The sequence below is a fragment of the Gallinula chloropus genome (assembly GCF_964237585.1).
Source record: "Gallinula chloropus genome assembly, chromosome: 1".
In the NCBI taxonomy this organism is placed as follows: Eukaryota; Metazoa; Chordata; class Aves; order Gruiformes; family Rallidae; genus Gallinula; species Gallinula chloropus.
Genome location: NC_140085.1, coordinates 13,389,674 through 13,399,480, shown reverse-complemented (window position 1 = coordinate 13,399,480; position 9,807 = coordinate 13,389,674). Strand labels below are relative to the sequence as shown.

At 48.1% G+C, this 9,807-nt stretch overlaps 1 protein-coding gene across 1 annotated transcript; it reads right to left on the bottom strand.

The window, feature by feature from the left end:
• Window positions 1-2,867: 2,867 nt before the first annotated feature.
• On the bottom strand, window positions 2,868-7,573 carry TMEM60 (transmembrane protein 60). Its single transcript, XM_084274039.1, has 2 exons — window positions 7,519-7,573; window positions 2,868-3,519 (listed from the first exon to the last, which is right to left on the bottom strand). Exon 2 carries the CDS (start codon window positions 3,475-3,477, stop codon window positions 3,073-3,075), a length of 405 nt encoding a protein of 134 aa, XP_084130165.1. The 5' UTR covers window positions 3,478-3,519; window positions 7,519-7,573; the 3' UTR covers window positions 2,868-3,072.
• Window positions 7,574-9,807: the final 2,234 nt, after the last annotated feature.

Below are 9,807 nucleotides of genomic sequence, written 5' to 3'. Positions count from 1 at the left end.
TTTGAAGAGAAATAGATGTAGGATTAGTTATTTCCATATGGAACAGATAGCATTGAGATATCACCAATACACCATAAATACTGCCAGTTTCATTTCAGAACAGTCTTCTCTATGCCTGCATCAGCTGCTGCAGGTAACAGACAAGGTGTTCTCTAGTGCACTGGGGATGTGATGTCATTTCCTCCTGCCCATTTCTTGCAGATCTGTTAAGCCATCTCAGTGTCACCTTCCCCTTTTGGGCTGCATCAAATCTGCTTTTTGGTCTTTTCCATGAAGGTCAGTTACCAGTGTGTGAATTGAGGAGCGTGTGGAGAACTCACCGTGCTGCAAGGTTGTGGACGGTGCCTTTGGGAACAAGGCAGTTGCTTGTAGAGGTAATTCCTGCAACAGCTTCTGGAAAGGTCACGGTGCGCACAGTGTACTTTGTATCCTAAATCCTTCTGACTGAAGTTCTGATACCACAAAAAAGTAGGACTGTGTGCAGGAAGGTGCCAGCACAGTTCGGGGCAGTTAAACCAGATACTAAAAACTACATCAAAAGGGATAGTGCTCTTGGAACTTCCCGAGTTGAGAACTTCCCCCTAGCTGTGTCCTAAATGCATTTCCTAAAGCAAATCAGTTTGTGTGTGACTTCTGTAGGGCACCAGAAACAAACATCTGCTTTGGCTTTCAAAATCACTGTCATTTATTTCAAGGTTTTTAAACTTTTTCTAAAAATAAAAGCCAACCAAAACACTGAAAACATTGATCCTTCTCTATTGAATTGGAGGCAGCAATTAAAGGGAGATTTGGAACAATTGTGTTGTATTCCAGTTAATTAGAGATGCCAAACTTTCAGATAATTGTTACATCTGTGGACCAGAAGGGGTTTATTAAGGGGGCAGAGTCACCATTTGTGGCCCATTGTGCTAATAATACACCATGGCCTAATGAGGCTAGTTCTTGTTCTTCCCTCACTTGTGTTGAGTTGTATGGATCTGTTACTGTCAGCTTCACTGAGGAAAGCTGCTCTGCTCCATGGTGTGGGGAAGGAGATTGGCACGGTGTGAGCAAGGCTGATGGCTGCTTATTCTGTGAGAGTCATCAGAGTGGGAGACTGTGGGTACTGGGGTTCGTGCTTGGTGCTGTACCAAACCACCCACTGATGAGTGTGTGTGTGTGTCTTGTCTAAAGTGCTTAGATGCAAATCCATAAAAAGCATTTGGGTTTGATCAGTGGTTCCTAAGTGTTTACCTTCTCTGGAAGGGGTCCTTTAGAGGCTTGCTATTTTCCATAAATTTTTAAAATCCAGTAAAAATTCCATGAGGTCAAACTCACCTGCCACAGGTGATGCCTGGAATGTTGGGTCCTGGGAAGCTCAGAGACTCGTTTGTTTGATGGAGCTGCTGAAGGGCCCTAACTTGGCCATACTCTATCCCACACATAGATTTACACGCTGATGGGTCTGCACTTGAATTTCCTGCATGTACTGAAGTGGATACTCTCCCTCCCTCCTGCAACCAATCCTAATCACAAGCTCTGTTTTAACCTGAAGAATCAGGAGGATGGTGAAGGCAAGCAGCTTTTCTGGGGTCCCCCCTGTGCTGGGGAAGCATCTCTCAGGCCCTTCTCTCGGGTGTTGCTCAGCACTAGGGAGGGCACAGCTACACCTCCTGAAGGGAATGGAAGGGAGATTTCTCAGTGGCAGTTTCAGGGCCCTTTAAATTGTGATGGTACATGGATTTGCTTAGTTGATGTATCATTTTATTACAATAAAGGGGTTAAATATTCTGCACTTTTTAATAACAGCTAATGCTGAGATTTTTGTGGTGTTCCTTGCTTTCTCTAGAGGCAGTCATCCATGCTGAAGCAAACACTTAAATTCTTTCTAAAGATCTCTTGTTACCCCATGTCCTGAACAGAGAGCCCTTGCTGCTGAATGGAAGGGCTTGGTTTCTTAGATAAAGCCCTTTCAGCAGTCTCCAATGTCTATTTATGCCCACATCTGTGTGCTTGAACAGCAACAATAAATCTAAACGCGTCAAGATGATGTGGGTGGGTTTTTTTATGGACAAGTACAGTTGAATGTAAGTAATTTTGTTTGAGACACACTGATATAGTCACTTCACTCACTGGATGTTCTTTAGTACCTGGGCACTGTCAGTGGATCAGTAACTTCAGGGTGGGTGTTAAAGATGTCCTACACAAGTTTTACACTTGAATGGGGTGAGATCATAGCTTCTGCACAAGCATATTCAATCTGTAAGATAAGTTTATGGTTAATACTCTTCCCCGCAGTCCTAGTCACTCCATTTGTTAGCTGAAATCAAGGTCAGTTGCTCAGAGCTGAGGTTGCCTGTATTTCATAAAGCCAAGGCTTCACCCCCTGAAAACCAGCCGCCCTTGTTAAAGTACCATGTCCTGCAGGTCCAGAGGCATTACAGAATTTGGCCCATAGCACTGGTGAGTTGGAATCACCAGTGTCTACTACTTCCCTGGATGCTGGGCTGCTGCTGGCTACATTCCTTCCCTCAGCAGACACACCTAGGGCTGCAGACTGTTTCAGCTTAGTTCTAGTCTTCCAGACTGCAAATTGACTCCAACTGTCAAAAATGAAATGCTGAGTTGTCTGTTCCTCTTTTGCTCTTACTTGGTGGCTTTCAGTTGTTACTGATTCTTAAAGCAAACTGAGCACACTGCACAAATCACTCCAACGTGGTTATGTCTTGAGGGACAGCATCGCTCGTAGAAAAGTTAAGTTGTCTTTCCACAGGTCATCCCTTGGACTGAATGCTCAGTTGTGGTTCCTTTAAGAAAGTCTTCTACCTGCATGTGTAGAACCTGTATCTTACACCACATAACAAAAATAATGTTAGAACAGCTTATGTTTAACAAATACTTTTATTTACAACAGAGTATGTGACAGTTTGAAAATAAAAAATAGAACAAATCTCCTTTTTCAGTCTTCAGTCTGGTTTAAAGTCTCCAGCTTGATTGCTTACTTTCTTAGCCTTCTATTTCGGAGATCACATTTGTGGCAAAACTATAATAATCCAGTAATATGGTACCAGTCTCTGCTGAAAATGGTGTCGCTTAGTCTCTTCGTACATAGAAGATATTATATCCGAGTTCAACCATCCCCCCAATAAGCAAAGCCCACAGAGGGATAAACACATAGGCTAGTTTCATCATAGGAAATAGTTGCAGTTTAGCACAGAGGGCAAAGCAGAAGGCTAGTTTCAGTAGCATTGCAACGAGATACCAGGCTTTCTTCTTGATGTTTTGGGCGCCATTGCGAGGGTCAAAGCCAGACTTGCAACGTCCAACCATTTTTACCATTAACATAACTAGAAGAATAGCATCAAAGATCCAGACTGGAATAAAAATGAGGAACCAGTTCCATGGTGCTTTCTCATCCAACTTTAGCACCAGCATGATGAGGAAGAGTAACGTAAAAAGCCATGTCAGTAGTACTCTTTGCGCCAGGGACATTCTCATTTAAACAGCTTTGAGAAGAAGTCTTTCGCTGGCAGCAACAACCTAACGAAACAGAAGGGGGGAGGCATTAAAAGATGTCACCGCACCACCCTTAAGACATATTCCTTAAAGCAGATTCATTCCTTGTTCTTGCCTTCCCACCCCTAGGTACTGCTTCCTAACATTTCCTGCTCTCTAAAGCACTGTTTTGTTCCTCTCTACATTAAATTTAAATGCCTTAAGTCAGCTGTGTTAACTGCCTTAATCTAAATTTCTTCCATGAAACAACTCATGCTTTAATCCTAAACTAGCTATTGAATTCGTTTAGGGATCTTTGTATGCTAAGAATAGGTTTAGATCCATTGTCCTCCAGTGCTGAGGCACTCACAGTTAACAGGTGAAAATAAACCTAACCCTATCCTAACAAAATAAACACAGTAAAAGCTAAACTAATAAGCCCAACTACCCAATCCCATGAAAGATCCTGTAACCTGCAAAGCTGCAGCTGAAACAACCCAAGCTGAAACTGAGCTAGTAAGCGCTACTACTGCTTTCTGTCAAGCAGCAATCTTAAACCTACTAAAAGCTCCATAGAGTGTTTGCTTTCTGGCAGGTATCTGAAGTATGCAAGCACTGGCTGACAGGAGCACTCTTTACGTTTACTAGTGAAATTTCTATGTAGTCATGAGGAAAGAGAAACAAGGACACGTGTCTCTGCTGCTACAGTCACAGAAGTTAGTTTTTATATTCCTGCCTGAAAGACTTTGCTGCCTCCAGCAGAAGCTTTCACTGTGAGTATAAAAAGCAGGGGTGAGAACAGCAGTGATCTTCCTGAAGATACCATGCTACAAAGATGGGTAATTTATATATGCTAGTGAAACAGTGCTGAAATAGGTTTGGTTATTTTATAAATTTAATAGCTTTTTAGAACACTTATTCTTTCACTTGAAGTAAGAAACTGAGCTTTGATTTGTTCCAGATTAAAAAAAAATAAGTTAAGGGAAGTGAGATGATGCATTCTGAGGCATCGAATCCTCACCCCCACTTGCCGTGAGAGAAGGACAAGACCTGCTTTCCCTCAGTCTCCTCAGCACCCCTGGCCACAAAGTGCTGCTCCCACTTCCTCAGAGTCATTATGATCCTTGCTGAACAAGCTGAAATCTATTGGTATCTCTTTTTTTTTCTTTTTAACTGGGTTAGTTCTTCAATGGATTTTTAGCCAGCAAGTTGAGCTAATAACTTTGTGCTCACATAAGCACTGGAACCAGAAGGAGAGAAGCTGCTGGTGTAGCAGGTTAGGATGTGACCTGTGGTATTAGAACTAGGGGATAACAAATTTGTAAACCATTAAAATTAACCCACAATTTAAATCTGTTTTAAGATAAACAGTGCAAGAGATCTACTTTCTTGTTCAATCTGGGTTTGAAATTTAGGTGGATTTGATTTAGTGGATAGCATGGGATTTCTTTTAAGGAGAAGATCCAGTTTAGCTTAAAATAACCTAAAATGGAGTTAGGATCAGTGCATCCCCTCTCTTATGTACGTTGGGTGACCCAGAGCAGGCCTGTTCCTTGAGCAGAACTAGAAAAAAGAAGCTTTAAATAGGATTTTTGTAGTTTGCTTTTTGCTCTCTCAGTTCTGCTCCAATCACCAAAGGGTTTGGTTAAAGCCACTTACTGTCAAGGGTGGAACCCAGACCCCCTCCTTAGGGAAGGGGGGGAGCTTAGCAGTGACAGCCTATGATTTAATTGCTAACTAGATGAAGAACTGGAGGTTCAGGTAGCATTGCTCTTAGCTGGTTATGTATTTTTCTATAACAAGTAGACACATGTAGAGGATCACCCAACAATTACTATGACCAGCCTGAAGTATTCCCAGTGTTTTGAAAATATTCCCAGTATTCTCAAGTGAAAGTCCACAGCCAAAGATAGTAATGATCTGAAAGGAAGCTTCAACATTCCTTTCATGGGAATGGTTTTGAAAACTACTTCTAGAAATCAATGCTACAAATACAAGAAGAAGAATCTCTTATTAGAAACTGGAGAAAGCGGAAACCAAAGAAATGGACTGGAAACTTGGGCCTTGAAGGGAAAAAGGGAATTCAACACTGTTAGAAGTCTCCCGTTATCAGATATACAAAGAAGGTGCTATCAAATGTCTCTGGATGAAATGGAAAGCTACTGGGGATGTATTAGATGGGGCTACTCAATTTGAAGGTTGCTCACTTGATGAAAAGATTTTCAGTTTTCCTAAGTGTTCAGAACCACTTTGCAACAATTTTAAGCAGTACAGGCAGACAACTAGCATGGGACACGATGTGGACTCTTTTTTGACCCAAGTAAGAGACGTAACTGCAAGACTGGGCAGGCTGGATATTGGCAACATGCTTTTACTGAGAGGCTGGTCAGGTACTGAACAGGCTGCACAGTGAAGGGGTTACAGCACTGAGCATGAGTTCACTCGGTCCCATGCTCTGACTTCTCTGGCCCTGTGTGGAGGCAGGAGTTGGACCTGATGGTCCTGAGGGGTCCCTTCCAACTCTGGAGATTCCATGATTCTATGACTGCAAGGCTCCATTCACATTTAGAGAAGTTTTTTTTAAATGAAAACTCAAGAAAATGTAAGCGCACCCTTGAGATCTTAATAGGCCATATAAAGGAAGGTACCAAATTTTAAAGACTGACAGCTAGGGATACAGCTGACATAATGACAATGGTTTTGATGATGTGGACCACCTAACCACCTCTCATTAGGAAAGAAGAGTTTATTGCCAGATCCTGAGCCAGAGGCCAACTATCATAAGATGGTTAACGCTGGAAACACATTGCAGATATGGTACAAGACTGAACTAGCTCTTCAGTGAAAACACTGAAGGAGAGTCAAAGTCAGAGTATAAAAAAAATACAAACCAACAAACCAAAAAAGCTCTTGACTCCTTATAGGACTTGTAATTAGCAGGAAGTGAGAATTTTCAGTAATGAGAAACGCTATCTAAGTAGCATTACTGACCTTGGTGGAATGATCTACATAATTAGAATATTATGATAGCTAATTATATCCTGTTCAGAAGAAAAAAAAATAAAGAGGAAGGAAGCTTACACATGACATTCAGCTGAATATTAATGATAACTGACACCTATAAATTTAAATCCTGAACATCACCCAACAATGGTCAGAAAATATTATTGTATTGAAAGCAAATGAAATAGAACTCTAGCTTGAGTAAGTGACATTTTAAGGCTAGAGTAATTTAACACCTATAAAGTAATATTCTATATCCCCTTTTTAAAACTACACTGGTCCACTATGAATGCAGGTGAGGCATTCACAAGTCCTCTTGGCAATCAGTGCTGCTTTAGCCTCTATATACTGAAAAATGTAAATGTAATTAAACTAAAAGTCAGTATAGAGTGCTTGATTTGCCGTTTTTCAGTGAAACAGTAATTTAAGACTCTGAGACTCCCCTAGTGCTCAGCGTGACTGGAAAAAAAAATAATCAGAAACTATTCGGAGAGAAATGACGAAGAAACTGGCAACCAACGAAGGGTGCCGGGTAAGCAAAGCCTGCGACAGCACAGGGACAGCCCCTGCATCCTCCGAAGACGACTGACCGTTTCCAGCGCAGGCCCGATGCGGTCTCGGCGGGCACGGTCGCTATCCTCGACCCCCGACGCACCCTGAGGGTGCCAGAGATCATCTACCGCCCCGGGCCGAGCCCCGCGGGTCTGCGGCTCAAGCAGCTGCCGGGCGAGCAGGGCGAGGCCAAGACCGGAGCCCCGCAGGCGGGGGAGGCCGCCCTTCTCTCCCTGTTCCTTAACGGGAGGTGTGGACCGGCTGACCACACGCCCTCCGGCCTCCTCGCCAGCTCCGCTCCAGCCTTCCTCGCCAGTCCGCCGCCCCCCTCGATCCCTCCCTCAGCCGAGCCGGCCTTTCCCCGCAGCCACCCCTGACAGACCCGCTTCGCCGGCCGCGGCGGAGGCCCTGTCCGCCTGAACGCTGACGGGCCCGGCGCGGGAACCTGAGGGGGAAGCCCACTCTCCCCCTCCCTTCCTCACCACGTACCGCACGGGCCCGGGCCGCCCTGCGCCGCTGCCTCCCCGCGCAGGGTCTCGGCGCATCCCCCTCCTGCCGGCTACCCGAGGCCAGACGCTGAGCGAGGGGACGGACAGACTTTCTCCGCCTCAGGAAACTGCCCGCCTTCCTCAGCCACTGGGCCTGGCCATTGGGCAGCGGGGACGCGTGTCCCACCGCCCCCCACTGTCACTGGGTCGCGGCAATGTCGATCAAGGTAGTCACCGCCCCCCTCATCAGCTACTCGGTCTTGGCGACGCCCGTCAAGGTTAGCCCGTCCCCTCAGGGCTGGGGGCGGCTCGGCCTCGAGCCCACCCCTCTCTGCTCTCTCTGCCGCCAATTCGTGCTGGCAATTGTCTGTCACAGTGGCCCCGCCTCTGCCCCGGAGAAACGTCCGTCAGGACAGCCCCGCCTCTCTCCCTCTCTCGTTGGCCACTGTTGCCGCCAGTCACGCCTTGGTCCCTCCCTCGTAGGCGGAGGCGGTGCTATTGGCTGCCGACCTCCTCGCGGCCCCGCCTCCGGCTCGGCGGCGCGCGCTCTGTCGGGTGGCGCGCTGTTGCTGCCGCTGCCGTCGCGCGCCGCTTCATCCTCCTCCCCCCTCCCCAGCTGTTGCCTCGCGCGCGCCCGCCGCCTCCTCACCGTCTCGCGCTCCGCTCGCCGCTGTTGTGTGCGGCGCGCGCTGGCCCGTTCCGCCGCCTCCCCGCGGCACCGGGCGACCGGTAAGGTCGGGATCGCCCTCAGGGAGCGGGGCAGCGCGGGGGCGGTGCGGAGGCACCTCCGCCCCGGCGGGAGGGAGGGGGTTGAGAAAGGGGGCGCCAAGTTCCCCGCGCAGTTGGGGAAGGGGCCGACCGGTTCGGCGGGGGCGGGGGGGAGGCGGCCGGAGCGGGTTCGGCTTCGGAGCCGCGGCCGGGAGCGAGGTGAGGGGGTGCCCGCTCGGTGAGGGGCGGCCGGGCGGGGGGGCGCCCGGCACACGCATCGCCGGTAGGGCGCGGCGGAGCCGTCCGCTGCAGCTGCCCTCGCCCCCGGCCGGGCGGAGAGAACGGGGCCAGCGCGCTGGGGCCCTCCCGCTTTACCCCCCCCCCCTCCCGGGGAGTGGGGGAGCCCGGCCGGGGAAAGGGCGGGAGGCCCGCGGCCTCCGTGGCGCCCAGGTCCCCCGCAGGCGGTGGCTAGCGCGGGTGTCCGCGCCACGGCGCTCCTTTTCCCCAGGGCCCTTCCCGCCGGGGCGCGGGGGTCTGAGGGCGGCTGCTGAGCGGGGCCTTCCCGCCACGCCGTGTCGGGTGCGGGCTGCTCCGACCGGCGGAGGGGGCCGCGCCGTCCTGACGAGCCTTTGGTAATAGGGCTCATTGGCCTCCGATCGGCAAGTTTATTGATGGGGGTGGGCGTTCGGTACGCGTTCAGGGCTTGAGCTCCTGGCCGTTTCCGTGCGCGGTACTCCGGCTCGCTAAGTCTGCCTTCTGCCGTAGCACGCACACCTTCACCGAGGCTTGTTGCTTTAACGCGTTTTGCGCGGCTTCCTGCCCGCCTCAGGCGGTAGGACTGTCTTTCTCTTCTCCGAAGGTCTCAATTTCAGCATCTTCGTCTTCATCTCTGACCTGTCTCTTCCTATATTCTTGTAATTTACAAGCCTCCTTCGTCTTTTGGCGCCTTTTCTTATTCCTTACTCCATTTTTCTTCCCCTGTCCGCCCTAACCCGGTGACAACCTGACTACAGCTTCTGTGTCCTTGGGGTTCAATTTGGGAAGCTAAATACTAGGCTACCTACTGTGAGTTAAAATTTTTTCTGTCATGTTTATTTCCCTGGTAGAGTGGTGTATTTGTTGTCTTTTTCCATGAGAAACAAAGGAGGAAGCAGTGGGAGAACATGGTTATGCAGTGGTAGAACTCTCCAGGTGTCAGCTTCTTTTCCTTTTGTTTTTCATGCATACTCCCTGGGTGCGTGGGACTCAAGTGTATCAGATTCAGTGATAGTTTTAGTCTGTAACCTCCAGCTCTCTGCTTGGTAGTTTGTCTTTTGCATGTTATTGGTCACTTGAAAAGTAATGCTGCGGAGTCTTGCGTTGTGTTCCAGGTTTGCCAGCGTCTTTCCCATCCCTCACATAATTAACTGGAAAAAGTAATTAATTTTTGAAAACCTGACTTGTTGAAAGGACTTTAATTAAGTTCTGAAATTCTTTGAGCTGAAACATTCGTACAGAAAATATGTCTGCTTTTACAATTTTGACACACGAGTCCTCTAATAGGAATGAGAATAAATACGGTGTGTCATCAGTAATTTGCCCA

Bases quoted from the DNA above. Each gene is read 5' to 3' on its own strand.
- TMEM60 (XM_084274039.1), bottom strand. From the start codon at position 3,477: ATGAGAATGTCCCTGGCGCAAAGAGTACTACTGACATGGCTTTTTACG.